Genomic DNA, 19,549 nt, shown 5'->3' on the forward strand with positions numbered 1-19,549 from the left:
GTTTGAGAGATGCTGCAGATATGCCATCAATATTTCAGCTGATGTGAGTAGACCTGCAGAAAGATATGGGATAACATTCTTCAATATTGCAAAACCAATGTGCATAATGGAGTGCAGACTAGATGTAACTCCCTGTGTCTTTACCCTCTTTCAAACGTGCACCCATGGAATCTTCTAGGAAATTCTTCGAAGCTTTGTCCAAACTTACAGGAGATGAGTCAATGACACCAAAGCATGCTGTGAAAGCCACAGTGAAGTGTTTACAACTCGATGAAAGACGATGCAGCAGAGACTTATGCTGTGATGATTGTTTTTGCATTTATATAAATTCTACGTGCAGACATCTTTGTGTCTCTTGTTTTGAAAATGATTCTCTTTCAACCTTGGATATTTTTATTCATCCTGTTATCGATCGCTCTTCTAACTTTGCACCAATTGCATGATTCCACCAGATCCGTGTCCGGTCCATCTTCAATCCGTCACGGCACCAGATCTGATAGGTTTCTATTCTAGTCAATGTGTTAACTTCCACTGGATCCACTCCGTTGCGCTCTGGCTGCGTCTCTGATCCGGCAGGTCGGAGCCCTCCGGATCAGAGATATCGTGATAACATATATTTTTTTATATCGCCCGGCTCTAAGCTCAACCTGAAATATTTGGGAAGTTTGAAGAAGTTTTATGCATGTGTGAATACAGCTTAGTGTCTCTGTTGTTCTCCAGGCTTAACACAATACCTGTTTGCAACATGTCTCCCCTGAACCACTAAACTGGCATGAAGTGATCTGAGAGTAGCTGATATCTTAATCTGAGTGCAATAAAATGATGTGTCAACATGGCTATTATACCCAGATCTCCATACAACAGGTCAATTATAACCATATTGAGTTAGAAAGCATTGATAGCTTACAGAGAACTTGATATTATCAGTCTTTTGCTGTTAGTCCGCCCTCACTCACTCTGCATGTTTCAGAATGATGCAGTGTGAGGTTACTCAGACGTGGAGGTGAAGACAGACTTTAAAAACCAATAAGGTCACACAGCTCGTCAATAAATCCCTGTAGGAAAACTTAGTGACCTTACTTAATGCAGTAAACTCGCCTGAGACCAAACTGCACACTTTATTCTGGCAGCAGTTTCAGATCTACACACACAGTTTGTTCATGAACACAAAGACGCGTGGAAACAAACGGCGCTCAAAGGTCTTTTGTCCTGTCGCTGTGGAAACCGCCTGATGTCGTGTCACTGTGGTTAGGAGGCCTGTAAACGAGAAGCTGTGGCATGGCTCACACACACACACACACACACACACACACACACACACACACACACACACACACACACACACACACACACACACACACACACACACACACACACACACACACACACACACACACACGTACGTTGAACTACAGACTCATTTCAGCTCTGACTGGTATCATTCAGAGATCACATGACCAGCCGGTCTGCCTCTCTCCTGTGTCACAGAGCATCACAGCAAGTATTCATCTGTGTGAAGAGTCATCTGTGTGAAGAGTCATCATGGTGACACACACACACACACACACACACACACACACACACACACACACACAGACACACACTGCACATGTGACCCACATTTCCTCCTTGCTCCTGTCTTTCATCCTTTGCAAACCTCTCTCTCTCTCTCTCTCTCTCTCTCTCTCTCTCTCTCTCTCTCTCTCTCTCTCTCTCTCTCTCTCTCTCTCTCTCTCTCTCTCTCTCCCTGAGTTTGAAGAAGCTTTTTAACATGTGCATCATGTCTAAGAAGCAGACAGCAAGGCCTCTGGTTTGTTACTGCTGCTCTGATTGATGAGCTCATCTGTGCTGTTGCTGTGCAGCAAGAAAGACTTTTTAAACAAGTAATAATAAACCTTTATTTGTTAGAAGTAAGCCTGTGTAAAGTATTCATGCTTCTACATCCTCTCTCTTCAGGTCAGGTGAAGCACAAGTTAGCTCTCAGGCAGCTTCAGATTAATCAGCTCCAGTTAAGTCATAAAAAAACCCAACTTTCTGATGTGTTTTTAATTTAAGATGGGCATGGTATGTGCGAAACATCACAAACATCATATCGACATAAAAAATGTGCGTCATAGCCACTCTGCATTCTTTAATGTTTGTTAATATTTGCTTAATTAAACATTGTCTATGGCGCTTGGAAACCAACATAAAGAACATACTGCCCCTTCAATGAACCTAGTAGATGCATGCTTTTACAGTAAGCTTACTTTAGTAGAATATTAATATTTAATTTAAAGAAAAGGCAGTTATTGTCATTATCGGTATATTGCAACAGCCCTAGAACAGAGCAAGAAATAGCATTTGAGAAGACGGAGTCCTGAGGAAATGCTACATTCAAATTCCTGCTAGTTTTCTGTGGCTACCAACCCTAGCTTTAAGTGAAATAATTCAGCCTGTCCCTGCTAAAAAGACAAAAGGAAACTGTCATGATGTGACCACTGTGACTGTATTTGTACTGTATGCCATGAACACAAAACACAAGGGCTGCGTTGTTGTTTGATGACAAGGAGTTGATCAAAACTTACTAAATGTGTCTGATGTATCACCAAATGTTAACAAGCTGTTGACGCAGAGCTGTGTCAAAGCTTGTGTCTTCGTCACTAACGCACACTAGGAGGTAAAAATCATCAATGAAGATGAGACAGATGCATGGAGGTGGAAAGAGCTGGTTCATAAAGCACACCTGCTGCAGGTAGAGACCAAGCTAACACTGAGCTCCTCAGATAATAACTCAGCCTGTCACAGGAAGTCATCACTTTATCTTTAAAGATTAGACCCACAACGAGTGAAAACATGGACTTTCAATGTCCGACAGTCGGCCACTAACTAATAAAAATAATGAATAAAAATAATAATAAAAACAAAACACACGGTCAGACTTTTTATCATCAGTGATGCACTTTAGCTCGTCATACCCTCGTCTTCGTCATTAAAAACGGGTTGTTGACGAACACATATAGTCATAATTTTCGTTAATGAAATTGACACTGCAGTGTGACTATGCTAAAAGGCCATATTTGCTAACTAGAAATGTTCATTGTAGTCATCATCTTGCTTATTTTTCAACCCATGCAATCCTCTTCTCTGTTAAAACAGCATGTCTCCTCTTAAAAACCTGAGAAAAGTAATATTTTGTTGAATTTCTGTTTTTGATAACTGACTAAATATTCAAGCTTTTCGGTTAGAAACAGAAATCTGCAGTGCCGAACTTCTTAAGAGTCTGTAATGAACCTGCAAACCGTTGTAGGTTCGGCGGGCTGAACTAGTGCATGAATTAAAAAGACTTCAGACACAGAGGGAAGCCAGATCTGTCTTTTATTTGCCGAACAGAGAGCCCAGCAGAGGTTGAAAAGCCTGTTCACAGTCTGCACATTCAGGGAGGCTCTTTGGTTGCTCAGCACTGTAGGACATGAATGCACTGATTGAGACTTGCTGATTGTGTTTCTCACCGTGTAAAAACATGCAGCTGCAGATTCAGGAGCCATCAACACAGGACTGAACTGTGCAGTCACGGTGAAGCAAATAATACTTTGTTTTTATCTGTCAGATCAATGCATGCTCATGAGGTGACAAAGCACAGTCTACAGCACTCTGTTTTTGTTGTTGCAGCAAGTCGTGCACGGATAGTCCGTCCAGGAGGAAATAGAGGCTGATGCACAGATGGAAACCTGCAGATGAAGTTTCTGGTCATGTCCAGAGTTTAAGATTTGAGGATATACTGTGCTGCTGGAGGAAATTGTCGAAATAAGTTAGAGGCTGCACGACAATCTGATGCCAGAAAGACATCGTGCAAACATGGACAGTACAGTTTAGTGGAATGATAGTCGATTATAGATCAAGAATCTGCTGGTAGAGCTGATAGTTCTGCGAGGCCACAGACTCCACACGTTTCAGATTCCTCACTCACCGCAGACTGATAGTGAGCTGCGAAAACATTCGTCTGACATAACTCGTGCAGTCACTCACTCCTGCAAATTCCTCACTTCTTCCTGAACAGCAGCGCGTCTTATTGAATGTTTACACCTGCAGCTCACACACACACACCCAGCATGAACGTGTGCCAGATCCATTTATGTACGCACCTCGGGCTGTATCATTGCGGTTAATAAGGAAATTACTTTGATTCATTTGGATTGTAAGTGGAACATTAATTCGCTCTGCACTTTTGGCTTTGGATGTCAAAATCAGGTCAATGTTTAACAGCCGCGGGTCACGTGATGCGAGTGAAATGAAGTGTTAAATGTTGATTTTGTTTGACCTCTTTATCGTGTACTAGTGAGAAAAGTATGTCCTTAATTAAAGATGAGCTTCTCTTTTTGTTGAATAAAACATGGATAAAAACGTCTTGGGTTCCAGATGCTAACCTGCAGCTGGTTGGAACAAAAATCAAGGTCATGTAGTTTGATTGGATATGATTCATCTGGTGCAGGGCCGCTGTGTGTGGGGGTTTCTTCACACACAGCTCGCAGCCACGGTCGTTTAACTGGATGTGACTGGAAAGCATGTGGTGACACGAAGAAGACCTGCTGAAACTTAAGGTTGTTCTTCTCCTGTTATCGTGGTCGAGTTGTGTAACTTGTTGTTTCTTATTCTGGATATTAAAGCATCAATCATTGTGCAGCAGTGTGAAGCTCTCTGTGACTTTCTGCAGGTCAGGATCAATCACAAAGAGCCGAGGTGACGTCGCTGTCTTTCTCTTCTGCTCTCAGTCTGTCTCCAGCAGACAAACTAACATGCGTCACTGTTTGGACCCTAAACTGGAAGATCCAAGTGTCTGCTCTGAGTGCCAGACCCCTGCAGGCCTTCCTCTAAGCTCCACAACGCAGTCTTCTTACAGTCCTTTAAGACTGCATCGCACTTTGAATACGTTTGTGTTCTGAAACATCGAACAAAGCGGGCTTATTTGCAGTCGGTAAGAGCGTATAATCAGGCAGTGCATCGCTCTGCCAACAAACAGCGGATCAATCCAGTGACACGCAACAGTATTTCTGCAGAAGCTGGAAAAAATTAGATTTAATAATGGGTAGTTTGATCCAAGGAGCCTAAAAGGCCAGAATCACATTCCAGTCCGAGTAATGAATCCCATAAAACACGACGCTCTGCTGTTGTTCAGCTCTTACTCAGAAGAAAAGTTTGTCCTTCAGTTTGTGTTTGTTTGTTTGTACACAACCCAGAACTCTTAGCAGAACATATATAGAGAATTACAGGTGTTATAAAATCTGAACAGAATGCAACCTCTCAGCTGTGTCACCTCAGTGCCTTTTATGAAGGTGTGGACGTGTTGAAAAATAAACTATAGTATTGAAACAGAGAAAATAAATACACGGTCATGGCTGTGATCGTTGTTTTCATTACTTGAAATAACTGCAGCTTGAGTTAGACAGAAATAGATTAGATTACAATGAATTAAACTGAAGAAGGGCGCAAATATTTCAACATACAAAGCATTAATCTAATCTAATCTAGATGTGTATATGACTGAGAAGTAGCTTGAGTTTGAGCTCATGAAGACAGCATTACATTTGTTAGTTCATAACAACTAGAGCAAGTGGAAAGCAAAGTGATATGAAGTATTTAGAAAATGAAATCAATTAGATAAAATCAGATATTTTATAAATAAAGATTATAATAAATACCAGAAAATTGAATCAAATCATTACAAACAAATTAATTAAATACAATTAATACAATAAAATCAGATAAATACCAGAAAAATAAAATAAAATAAAATAAATACCACTAAAAATAGAATAAGATAGAATAAAATAACATTAATACAATTAATGTTAAAACAATGATCATAATGCTAATAATGCAATCTGATTCTACCCCATAGCTATGCTGTAGCTGCCAACGGCATGGAGAGCACTGCATGCTTGTTTAACAAGTGTTGCGCCGCTCTGTAATATTTCACCTAAACGCTAGTCTGCATGTAAGTCACACCACTAGTTTACAATCCCCTTATGCTCCCTGATTGTTTGTGTACAAGAAGCTATGGTGCCTTTGAATCGGAGCATATTTTGTTTGAGTTAGAGCTGTTGGAGGATGCTGGAATTATTGGGAACAAGGAAAGAGAGGAGAATTCGGAGGAGACAGAATATACAGCCACTGAATTGGTGTACGCAGAGGAAGCACCAACCCAGTGGACCAATCACAGGGCTTGCTGTCTGCATTTTGAGGCGTAGTTACATTTTTGAGGCGGTGCTCATCAGGCTACGTGCTTAGGTTTGTATGCTGCAGCGTAGATTCAACCAAGAAGTATAAACCAGGCTTCTGAGTATTACCTAATGCCACTTTACTGCTGTGTGATCGCTCAGCAGTAAAGTGGCCTTACAGTTCACCCTCAGGGCTTTCTGCAAGGATGCTTTTTCAGACCAAGAGTGCAGGGATATGTTTGCCCTTTTTAAAGTCTACTTTGATTTATTATTTATGTGTATAGGATATATTATATTAGGTTTAACTAGTAGTTAACGTTTGGTTTTATTCGTGGCAGAGGATCATCCTGTAGTCCACCTGTTGGCTGCCTGGCCAGTCACAACAAAAAGACAATAAGGAGCAACTTAGTGGGAGAAAATGTTGCTGGTAAATTGCTCAAATTTGGGATATAATCTCTCTTGGAGTTTGGCACTTACAAACAGCTTCACATCACCATGTCTTCTGGACTGCTTTGTGACAGATGCTCATTTCCATGCAGCCCTGAAAAACAAAAACAGCTAGTACCCAGATATTCCTCTAATCCAACTGGCTTTGTTTTTGTGGCTAAATGTTGACGATTCCTGTTTTTTATTGAGGAAATATCCAAGATGAGTTTGTAAAATGATGTTTGCGTGCAGGGACAGTTTCAGTCTCCTACACTCACCTTTAAGCAGAAGCTGAGAGGTGGCCTCCCTCGCAGATTAGTTTCACTTCACAATCAGCGTTTAGGATCCGCTCTGTGAACTTTGAGTTCCTAATCACAGAGGAATTTGAAACCAAGAATCTTTATGAAGGGAATAAAGGAATGATGTCATGCAGCTTGTTTTTGAGGTGTGAGGTTTTCAGTCCATGGCCTTTTTCTTCATCACACCACACGTGCTAAAAGTTGTTCCTGTCCTCCTGTACGCAGCTGATCTGTCTGTATGTCTGCAGCTCCCTGCGGTGACTGACGGGCTCGTAGCTCCCTGTCTGACCTCTGCCTTACCCTCCTCTGCATGCTACAGCACTCAGCAGAGACTGTTACAGCTGCAGAGTTTGTTTCACTTTCTGTTCCTCGGTTAGTGAGCTCCAAAGGGCCACAAAAAAGTTACATGCATGAAGTTTTACCTTGAGTTCAGTAGACTTTCAGTGTTCTCCAAAATTTAAATGAAAAAATCCTATTTTCAGGCTGTTAGTTTCACTATAGGTGCTTTTCAACCGCAGTTCCTTTCCCCAGGAACTAGGTACCTTTTGAGGAACTAGTAGGAACCCGAGACTAAATTTAGTTCTGTGGTATTTAATATCCCCCTGTCCACAATAACCTACACACAACTGTGATTCACTTTGTTTATTAGCTGTGTAAGAGTCACCTTCTCTGAGCTGACTACGAATGCGTCAACTCCCGGTGTTATGGTATTATGAGTGACCCTGTTAACTGGAGACCTTCAGCTGAACATGTCCGTGTTTGTGGAGTTTATCACAGCTGTTGAAACACAGAAAGAGTCCTCGGGAATGCAAACTAGTTTAGTTGTTAAATAAAATGTCCAAATATCCTCATCATACATTCAATTATCATCTCAAGACAGCAGTGACAGTTTCCAGTTAACAGGGTAGCTATTTAAACCGAAACACCGGTCGATCTGTGCCATAGCTCTTCCATAACTTTTTTTACCCCCTTCATACGTCCCTGGCTTGATTTGCATAATCTCCACAGGACCTCAGGCCTCGGTGGGAACGCAGACAGCAATGGGCCACAAGAACCATTTATAGCCCTTTTCCACCAAGACAGTTTCAGGGCTGGTTCGGAGCCGGTGCTCACTTGAAAATAAGTTTTTTGTGTTTTGACTGTGAGAGAACCAGCTCCCGGCCAGGAAAAAAGGTTCCAGAGCAGCTCCAACTCTTTGTTGGCCTAGAACTGCGAACGGCTTATGTCAGGGACAAGCTGCTGCTTTTTGCCATCATTGTTGTTGTGAGGAAAAGTTTGTGCTAGCTACGGCTACTGGGAAAAGCAGTCACGTAGAAGTGACGTCATGACGTCGCTCTTCCACTGGCTCGAGCGGGTGGAAAAACAAACTGGTGCCGAGTTGATTTCGCGAGTTGAACCAGCTCCGAACCAACATGAGCACCAGACCAGACATACAACCAGGGCTGGTTGGTCAAAAAGGGGTATTAGTTCCTGGCAGAGTAGTTCCTGGTTCTTCTGGTCAAAAAGCACCTTTAGATAGAGAAAGCTTTAAGCTGCCAACATTCTACCTTGCCAGTAATAACGTATAAGGATACTACGTATTTTTAAAGCTACTTGCCTCAGTTTTTCTTATTATATCATAAGCCATTAATGCTGCAGAGCGACGGCCATCTTTAGTCTGCTTTATTGAGGACAATTAAACATTAAAACAGGGAAGTAATCATGACTTTGGTCTGGTCTCCTTTCAAATTTGGTTTCATTTCAGTGCCTTATGTTTGGTTAGCTGCTGTGCTAACAAACTCCCTGTGGTTTTGAGTCTTGTTTATTTATTCAGTTAGTTGCTTGTTATCTTTGGGAGCTTGTATTGCTTTTAGAGTTGTTTTTATTTCAAGAAAAACTGAATATTCTAGATACAAAGACAAAGATATTTGTTCCTGTTTTTGATATTTAACTGGCTGGTTTATCCTTTCCAGTAGTTATTTGGACTTTGGAAACATTTTTCAACATTTTCAGACGTTTTATGGAAGAATTTACTAACGACCACGTGGAACAATCATTGCCAGATTAATCAGAAAAGACAACCTTGCAGACAAAGTAACGCTGTTCGTCATATTTCCTATCATCTTCAACTCAAGAGAAGCTGAAACTTGTTTCCCAGAAGGAACAAAAGCTTCATTTCTTCAATCTGCTGGTAGGACTCATAGGACTCCCCAGCTTTAACCGCGGCTGCTTATTGTTTGTGACTGATTTAGAGCTTGAAGTAAAAAGACGACTGTCCGGACTCCAGCTGAAGTTAATCTGGGAGAGTTTACTGTAACACTGTTGAGCAACTCGGCTTTGACTGAAAGACACATTGTCATTTCAGCTGCATGAAGAACAAGGAGAGACCTCTTAGTTTAACTTGAGTATGTTGAAAGTTATGTTTATTTGTGCGTTGTTGTAATCTCTCATTTCTCTCAGTAATAGCTGCTTCTGTGAAGTCAATTGAAGCTCTAACAGTCCTGTTTACATTCCTCAGATTCCTTTTTGTGTACATGCACATAATCTGACATCACTGGATTAGAGTTGAAAAGAGTCTCTTGTGGCGAGGAGACACTTCTTGTGTCGTGCATACCTCTGCATGAACCGGCCTCGTGCAGCGTGCAGGGTTCAGGGAGTGAACTAGCTTCAGTTTTCTTCCTGTCTCACTCCCATCAGACTCATTCACACAACCCTCCCTCTGCAGCAGGATGTCCTGCTTTGACTGGCTGTGTAATCTCCACCCTGCCTCACTATTGGCTGTGAGTGTTTTTTCATTGTGTGTGTGTGTGTGTGTGTGCTTGTGTGTTCCTGACACACCTACAGTTTGCCATCCACTCCCAATGCATTGCTTCAGAGCATAATGTAAGGCCGAACAAGGCGACGTGTGAGCTGCTGTTTTAAATATACGTCTCCAAGGAGGAAGATAGGAGGTGACATCAAGTCCCAGCATGCATCAGCTCTGGTACACAACACCGGATGATTCACCCCAGTAAAACAAGGGGTTGTCTCAGTCACATGATGTGAAGTGTCAAAACAAAGGCAGCATTAAGTCTGCAGACAAAGGTGGCTGAAGTCTGATCTTTTTTGGTCATATGTGACTCCAATCTGCTTTTTTTATGCGTATGTTTTGATTTCACATATCTGCACTTAAACCAGATATAGGTCTGAATAACAAAGCTGAAAAATAAAACTCAACATTTGTTGATAATGTGTAATGTGTTTTTCTTTTTGTTACAATTGATTTTATAAAGTTGGTGTCGAAAAAATTATCGTTAAGGAACCGGTATCAAAATGAAGGTATCGGTATTGGTATCGAACATTTTTGAACGATACCCAGCCCTGTCTGATCCTGCATTCATCTTAAAGTCTACATCTTAGGGGTGTAATGATATATCGCAAATCAGTAAAAAATCGACACAAATAAGGGTGGATTAAAACCAATTCAACATAATTTGTATCAGGATATTATTTTTGTGTCCATGGAGATTATTTATAAGCATGCTCCTAACGTTGATATTCAGCATGTTTGATATTTTAAACACCTCATTATGATCCGTAGCTATTCAATACCATCAGAAATATAAATGAAAAAGCGGGGTTCAAATCAAATCGTGGGTTGAGCGTATCCTTACATCCCTACTTCATCTACACATGGAGTTATTCTGCACAGGACTTCCGTTTATGGTTGCCTTTGCTGTCTTAAATTTTAGATGAATCTGCTTCAGGAGGTCACGATTCATTCACCTCTGCTCAACATTCACACACCTCCATACAGAAATAGGTTTTCTTTCTGCCCTACAAATGATTGAACGCAGCTCTCTTTGGGCTGCAAAAAAAACCAGGAATTTACGCCAACTAATGCAGCGTGTTTTGTGCACTTATACACAATCCAAAATGTCAAACATATGATTGTTTTTTATTATTTGGACCTTTAAGTCTCTTTCAAATCAACCCCCCTCCTGCTTTTACCACACTGGATCAATCCCTCTTACAGAGAGTCTAATGTGCACCTACGACATCAATGAGCACCGAGCAGAGTGAGGATACTCTCAAAATCCATTCTGCTTAATCCAGCGTTATTTGGGGTCAGCAGTGTTGCGTGCATGTTTACATTCTGCAGTCATGTGACACTCTCTGCACAGACTCTGCAGGCACAGCGATACTTCTCTGTGTGTTTTAGAGAGGATGCAGTAAAGGGATATCAGACTTTTACGGTAGTTTCATGATGGAAACGAGAAACTGGAGACAGCATGACATGTTTCAGGTCTGATGATGCACACTGTGCATCCTGTAATGACTATAACACATGCGCATGTTAAAAGAACAACCTGAGAAACAGCTTGAAAGAGCCTCTCATGTTGGTCCTCCCCAAACAAAAAGCAAAGTAACCTCTCGTCTGAGATGATCCTATAGCAGCACTCCCACAAGCCTCCAGTTCACGAGGGAGAGGCGAAGACTTGAGCATTTCCCTGTGTGTTTTGGGAGCTGGCCTACTTTCTGTTTGTGTATTGTCTCTGTGTGTCTCTGCCTCTGTTTAAGTTCCCTCGGTAGAAGCCCAGAGGCTTTTTTATTTCTCTGAGGCAGCATTTAGTCCTCACTGTCCAGGTTCAGTTTAAATGCTGGAGGAGAAAGTCTTCGTATTCAGCGTGGGATAATATTTAGTTTTGTTGCGTTTTTCTGCAAGATTTGCATCCTTTGTATCTGGAGGATAAGTGTATTCTCTGTGTGGATGAATGCTGCCATTAAGCAGCCAGCCGGGCTTCAGACGGAGCTGGGCTGAAAGGCGGGCCTGTGGTGGTTACATAAGTCGCTCTTTGTCATGTCATTGTGCTGATGTGATGAGCCGGGCCCGGTCCAACAGTGGAAGTGGCCTCATTAACCAGCAGCAAATAAACATTTAACACAGCTCGCAGTGTTTCAGGCAGGACGGAGGGATTCACACTGTTTTAAATATTCTGTGTTAAAGAAGAGATTTTACATTTCAATGTTTGACACAAAGTTTATGAAGAAACATTTTTCTTTTCCTTTTGCACTTTTCCTAAGTCATAACTTAGGAGCTCAGCAGCTTCTGTGTAGTAGTAATACATTCTATTGAAGCAAAGCGGCAAAACATCCAGTCTTTAAATATGAAGCCCATGCAGGAGTGCTAAAAAATAGGGATGGGCAATGATTTTCGAACATTGGAATATTCAAATATTCCAGTATTCCAATATTTGTTCACTTTGTAAAAATCGAAGAGTTACTTCGAATATTTTCTCATTTTAAAAGTTCAATTTTCATCTTTTTTACCAGTGCCTAAAAACGGTATTCCCTCCAGGCAGTGGCTACAGAGCGTCTTAAAGCTTTTTGCAAACCGCATTAAGTAACAGAAGAAGAACAACGCTAACTGCATTAAATAGCAAAAGAAGAAGAAAACATAAGAGAAAGTCGCTGTGATTTTATTTCCAGAAACTGAGCATTGCTGTAAAACACACACGCCACGCTGCGTCACAGAAACACTGACATAAAGATCGAGACAGACGCTGACAGTGCCCGCTACTAGCAGCACCTCGTCCTGCTGCTGGTTAACGTGACTGACACACAAACGGGACGTTAATGTGACAGGTCTGTGGGTGGGGGGTGGAGAAATAATTGTTGAATAGAAGCCAATGATTATCATATAGTATTTTGGCTTGAAATGCCCATCCCTACTAAAAACTGTAGTTCATCGAGCGTCCACTTGAGGCTGGCTGCAGAAACACCAGAAACCACATACACACCCATTCAAAGAAGATAATCTTTACAGCAGAAATAAACATGTTTACAGCCTGGTTCAAAAAACAACTTGGGTCTACGTAGCTAATTTCTCTATCAGCACACACTGTACAGGGGTGATTTTTTTTATGACGTGTCATTTTGGAAGATATTCCAATGTGTATGTATGTAGAAAATAAATAAATGGTTGAAGTCCCCAGAGATGAGGAAGAGGGCACTCTGGTGGTCTGTCTGGAGTCTGGCTATGGCTATTGAGAACGTTTTAAGGGATACAAAAAGAAAGCAGACCGTCCAAACAAAGACTGTTTATCAGTGATTATTTTTAATGTCTGGGGGTAGGTGTCAGTCTGAGTGATTATTTGCAGGCTGCAGAATATTTCCCTTTTTTTAAGTTGTGAAAGTTAAGTTAATGTAATTTTTCATCTACTCATGCCTGCTCACAAATTAGTTTGCCTTTCCTCGTGAGCCCTAAGTGCTTACTCACCTCTTCAACATCAGACTCTGTGAAAACTGAGGAGCAGTCTGGTGTATTTTGATGCTCTTTTGGCCCTTTGCTTTTTTATTTGCTAGTTTTATTTGGAATAACCATCCAAACAAGCTTTCTTTGCACTACATGTGTAATATCATGAACAGACTTTCTGTCTAACTGTATGTTGCATGCATTCAAATAACCTCGGGTCACTAACTCAGTGGAGCATGTTCACCAGTCTCTTATATGTTATAGGACAGTGTGGTAAACTCTACAGCCTCAGTGGTGTGATTCTTTGAATGTTAAAGATTTAATTTAAGCTGTCGTACAAACAATGAAACACCCGAAGAAGACACAACAAACGTCATCGCATTGATGTGGTTTTAAAAGGACTTAAAGGGGCTTATTTACAGAAACAAACACACAACAAACAGTCTAAATAACACAGACTGACCTCTGCATCTGTCTCTCTCTCTCTGTCTCTCTGCAGTGGAGGGTGAGGGTCAGGGTCGAATTCTCCAGCGGTTTCCTGAGAAAGACTGGGAGGACAGCCCGTTCCCACAAGGGATAGAGCTGGTAAGTCAACACGGACACACTTTAGAGGACTTAGATTTATCCTGTCATCACACTCTGGACTAGATAAGGAGAAATACGTGAAGACTGATGAAAGGTATTCTGAAAAGTAAGAGTTTGTTTGTGTTTTATTCCCTTGAGAGATGAGGTATTCATGGACTTATGACAGCTCATTTTTCTTACATCAACACGTGAGAAAACATACGACTGTAGGTGTTGGAGGGGAATCTCTAAAACAGACCTTTAAGGGTTAAAAAAAGTTTAGAGGAAGTCCAAGAGTCAGTGAGGTAATCTGATGAACCCTGAATATTAAGTAAGAAATTCAATACTTTAAGAAAACACATCTAACGTGGACGTCTTATTGTCTGCTCAGCAGCAATAACACTTCAGATTGTTTCACTAACTTTACATCTTGTTGAGTAAATATTCACAAACAACACACTGCAGATTTTTAAAAGCAGTAAAGTAGAAAAGATAGTAAAATATACTTTCACATCCTTCAGTTGAGATTTGGCTGCATTTTCATGTTGTATTAGATCAGGTGAAAGTTTTCAGGACATGTTTTTGTTAAAGTAATGACAGCTCATCACAGGATGAATCACACTGAAGTGTTGTAAGAACACGTGCACAGCTTTTATGTTCACTCATCTTTCTCCTGTCCCTGTTTCCCCTCTGGCCTCCTCCTCCTCTTCCTCCTCCTCCTCCCTAGTTCTGTCAGCCCAGTGGTTGGCAGCTGGTTCCTGAGCGGCAGCCTGCCTCCTTCTTTGTAGCGGTTTTGACTGACATCAACTCAGACCGTCACTACTGTGCCTGCTTCACCTTCTGGGAGGGTTTGGACCGGAGCCAGGTGAGACTGATATGAGTTATCAGTTACCTTTTACTGTAATGTAATCTAGGCTGCAGGACCTGTACTGGATTAATCACAAAGGAAACACCCTGAGCCATTCTTGTGTGAAGATCTACAGTTTCAGGGAATATCAATGATTGTTTTTCTGACAGAGATTTAAAACTTTAGCGAGTTTTTAAGAACAGGAGACTAAATTAAAACGATTTATTTAAGCTTGAATTAATAAAACAGAATGTTCACAGACCTTTAGTTACTATATTTTGTCCCTGTAGTTTACAGTTTGCAGGGACTGTCAACAGTAGTTTTTTCTCCTTGGGATATTTATGAAGTTTTTTTTTAACAAAAACAATGAATGAGTACACTACTGCTACTTCTCAGAATCTTATTTTCTAGTAAATATAGATTTTTTTAACTGTGCATGTAACAATAGGCAGTTTGCAATAGTTACATTTATTTACGACCTGTTAAAGAGTCCCTGTTCACTCTTTAAAATGCAAAACAGACTTAAGATAAACAATCGCACATTAAGATTGAGATTTGAGCTTTAAACTTGTTCAAAAATCTCTTAGAGCACGGGTACACATCACGTACACTTCTAGTCAAAAGTTTGGACACACCTTCTCATTCAAGGGTTTAATTTATTTTAATGATTTGAAACACTGTAGATTAATACCAAAGACATCATAACTATGAAAGAACATATATGGAATTATTTAATGAACAAAAAAGTGTTAAACAAAGCAGAATATGTTTTATATTTTAGATTCTGTAAAGTAGCCCCCTTTTTCCTTCATGACAGCTTTGCACACTCTTGGTATTCTCTCAGTCTGCTTCATGAAGTGGTCTCCTGGAATGGTTTCTAATTAACATGAACCTTGTCAAGAGTTCATTTGTAGAATGACTTGCCTTCTTAATGTGTTTGAGACCATCAGTTGTGTTGTTCAGAGGTAGGGTTAGTACACAATGGATAGCCCTATTTGACTACTGTTGTAATCCAGATTATGGCAAAACCAGATTATTTCATAGTTTTGATGTCTTCAGTGTTAATCTACAATGTTGAAAATAATTAAAATAAATAAAAACCATTGAATGAGAAGGTGTGTCCAAACGTTTGACTGGTCGTGTATAATCAATGCAACTGCTCTTCTCGACAATTATTTTGACCATCTGCAACAAAGGGCTCATGTTGATGTGATCCAGAGGTTGAGTGTTTACTCAACATTTAGACAGATGTGAATATTCTCTGTGTTTTTGTCCATCGTGCTAACTCTGAGACCACACAGCTTGTAAACTAAAGATGCTACATGATGAAGAGTGAAACCATGCATGTGTTGTATTACGATATGATTACAGTAATATCTGTTGTTCTCTGTGTCCAGCTGCAGAAAGCTGAAGCCAACGAGGTAGATGAGGCGGATGAAGAGCCGGCCGTCGTCCAATCAGCTCAGGTCTTTGCCCCCAAGAGCCTGGTGCTGGTGTCCCGACTGGACTACACCGAGGTGTTCAGGGTACGAAAATGACGACTACAAATGCTTTTTATTGTCCTTATGTTATTTGAAATATTACAGTATTGTAACCTTTTCCATTATTTATGATACATTTAGATTTACTGAATTTCCCCCGGGATAAATAAAGTATTTCTGATTCTGATTCTGATTCTGATTCTGAAAATAAGCTAAAACAAAAAAAAACAAGCATGTTTGTTATTGTTTATATAGATATTTACTGCATGCACGATACAATTTTTTGTGACATTGTGGACTAGTAGGGACTAATGTTGTGATAACTTATTTGCACAGTTGACTTAGATTTGTTTTAGAATAAAAGACTGTAGTTTAACCTTTGACCTCTCTCTCTCTCTCTCTCTCTCTCTCTCTCTCTCTCTCTCTCTCTCTCTCTCTCTCTCTCTCTCTCTCTCTCTCTCTCTCCATTGAACAGAACTGTCTGGGTCTGATCTACACCGTCCATGTAGATGGCCTCTCTGCCCCCTTAGAAACAGTGATAGGAAACCTCCTCACATGTATCATCCCCATAGCTGGAGGCTCACAGGTAACGTCTGACCCTTGACCCCTTCTCACAAATACACCTGTACAAACTACACAACCATACAGAGGCAAACGGCAAGGATTGTCATTTAATGTCATGAGGAAAGAGCTGCTGTGGTCGAGGATGAAAGTAACAATGATAAACTGTGACTTCTTCTGCTGGGTGGTAAATTCTCCTTCTGTTTTCTCATTCTTTGCACAGCAAGATAGCTTCTTCAGCCAGAAAGCCATTGATAAAGTAGAGCTTAGCACAGGAACATCATTCATGTTATTCCATAGCATTACGTGCAGCTTCTCAGAAATCTAAATGCGCATTCCTGTGATGCAAGCCTTGCTGTGATTGGTCAGCTTGATAGCACTGCAGGTGGCTGTGCTTGTTTTATTATCTTTAGGTATATTTTACACTCTTACATTAACTGCTGTGCAACATTTATCAGCTCCAGCGTAATTATCTCACAATCAGTTGTATCAGTTGTTGCTGTTTGCACTACTTGCAAATTGCTGTAACAGTCTCAATACAGCGGCTGAGAAAGCCCACTGATAACTTGCTTTTAAGTTACTGTAAAACTTAGATTAATGCCGCAGGCTTTTATTTCCTTCAATCAATAAAGTCACCCAGCTTTTTATCTGGGACAGGCTTCTATAGGGGACACGTTTTTTGATATATACATATATGTATTTTAATTTGAACACAGTATAGAACTAAATACACCTAAAAAAGTTTAAGTGTAGAGCTGTTTCTCCTGATTTTTGTAAACTCAGCAGCCTGACAGTATTCTGTTTCCCCATGCACATTTATAAATGTCAACTTTGCTGTGGTGTTTGAGTTAGAGTAAAAACATAAGGTGCACATTAGGCAGGTAAACAATGAATGTATGTAGGCTTCTAATTGAGCCCTGCCTTTATTTTTCAACCCATTCAGCCACACCAGACACGTAAAAGGAACCCTGCTTTTAATTGGGGACTGCTTTTTGTTGAAACTTCATGGTATTTAATTGGCTAACCATGCAGAGACGCTAGTGCACAAAACTCACAACAGTATAGACTTTGTGTTATTAGAATTGAACAAAAAAAATATGACGACTCAGGGTTTTCTTCAATTTAAAGAGAGGGTGAAAGGATATGCACACATGCACTCAGGTGTTTATGGCTTAGGTAAAACAATCAAACAAAATAGGGGCTCCTAGGATTAATGTATGATTATATTTTTTCCCATAATTCCTTGAATTTGGGATTTGAAGCTTTAAAAGGATTTCATATTTGAGATCATACCATTTCGTCTTCACAGGTCAGACTTGACTGAAGTCATTTGGCTCTTTGCAGATATACAGACTGTGGCGCTGCACATCCAGACCTTTTTAACATGCAGGTGTATTGCTTGAAGTCATTGATTTATAATGTTCTCAAGAGCCATGAAAGCTGAAACGTCACTTTTTTTGATAGATCTGGTGTCAGAGTAGCTCCTATAATCAGCTCAGTCAGACTCCCTACACACACACATTACTCTTCAGCATTACTTCAGTTCATTTTAAATGTAACAGGCTCATCAGAAGAATAGCTGCCTCTGAATTGTACATTTTGAAGTGATATGGCCGTGAAAGAAAACAACAATCCTTCTATTTATAACAAGATAAAACAAGCAAACATGTTTGTGTTCCTGTTACATAACTTTTCATATCTAAGACTCTTGAAACCATGCTTCAGTTTTTTGTTTATCTTTGTTTACTTGCAGAATAGCTGAAATAACTCAGCCAAACAGCAGCAGGGTTTGTCCTCGTTTCTGAAGTTACAGGGCATGAGAAAAGAAAGGAAGCTTTTTTCTTTAATTCTCTTTACATTTCATGTTTTTTGTTACTCAGATTTCCTTTAATTTGTAAGCGCCATGTTTTTCTTGCATCACATCCAGAAAATAGTGACTTCTTTCTGCTTATTGATGATCGTATTCTGCAGTTGAAACCCAAAGTCTCGTAACAATTGGTGCACAAGCAGTAGAAGTGTCTATATTCTCTTATTGCACATGAGTGTGGTTTCCAGATGTTTTGTGTGTCATGTGTGTGCACTCCACTCTACACTGGTTCCTCTGTGTTACAGATAAATGAGTCCCCAGTTTGTAGTTTAGAAAAGGTTCCTCAGGTGCTGGCCTGTGACTGGCTGCTGGCCTGTCTCCAGGTAACTTTCATGTTTTTGCAAGCTTCACCAATCAACAACTGGCTCGATGTTTTTGTTGATCAAGCAACAACCCGAGTTTTCTGTTCTGCAGCCATTTCAAATCATGCGTGATTGATGGTGCTTCAGCTTTATTATGTGTTATGTGATCAGTTTTTACAGGACCGTGTTAATCATTTCATGCATTTCTTTTCTTTTTTGTCATCAACTTGATTTGTTCCAGCTTTTTCTTTTTAATGTTTTACAGCACTGATTATTTATGGGTTGTTTCTGCACTCTTAAAACACACACTCACTCAAAGCGGTTGTTGTGCAGGTCGTAGTTCAGTTGTGAGGTGAACATATGGGACGGCAGATGGCTTCCTACCGGGCAGCGCAGCATCTGAATGACAGAACCAGATCTAATCAGTATTAACACACATACAGACCACAACAACACGGCTGAGTGCAGCTCGGCTCACACACACAAACACACAAACACTGAGTGGCTCACAGGCGTAATATTAGTCTGATTTTAAGGCTGCAGAATAATGTTGTGTCTGCAGTCTCTCTAAACAAACACCTGCATATTTACACACACATCCTCTAGCCTTTAACAAATGAGTCTGTCCTGTTTCTTCCAGCAGAGCACAAACAGTTCTGATCCTTCGACTCAAGAAGAGCACAGGCCACTTAGAGGAGAAGATCACACACTCACACACATTCCTGTAACTGTTAAATCACACAGGACTCAGCCTTTCTGAGTGTGTGTCATTATCACAGAGTCTGTCTGTT

The 19,549-nt window shown here is 40.5% G+C and overlaps 1 protein-coding gene across 6 annotated transcripts in view; it reads left to right on the forward strand.

Moving 5' to 3' along the window:
• Nucleotides 1-19,549, forward strand: part of sbf1 (SET binding factor 1) — a 71,571-nt gene that overhangs the window by 15,345 nt on the left and 36,677 nt on the right. For 4 of the 6 annotated variants that reach the window (XM_034673309.1, XM_034673310.1, XM_034673311.1 and 1 more), the window contains exons 2-5: nt 13,636-13,721; nt 14,428-14,565; nt 15,945-16,073; nt 16,504-16,614. In XM_034673309.1, coding sequence (XP_034529200.1) covers nt 13,636-13,721; nt 14,428-14,565; nt 15,945-16,073; nt 16,504-16,614 — 464 coding nt within the window. Of the gene's footprint in view, nt 1-13,635; nt 13,722-14,427; nt 14,566-15,944; nt 16,074-16,503; nt 16,615-18,701; nt 18,780-19,549 lie in introns of all 6 variants that reach the window. The other 2 variants (XM_034673307.1, XM_034673308.1) reach the window with 1 other exon arrangement.

This window comes from Notolabrus celidotus, chromosome 21, assembly GCF_009762535.1.
Source record: "Notolabrus celidotus isolate fNotCel1 chromosome 21, fNotCel1.pri, whole genome shotgun sequence".
Classification (NCBI taxonomy): Eukaryota; Metazoa; Chordata; class Actinopteri; order Labriformes; family Labridae; genus Notolabrus; species Notolabrus celidotus.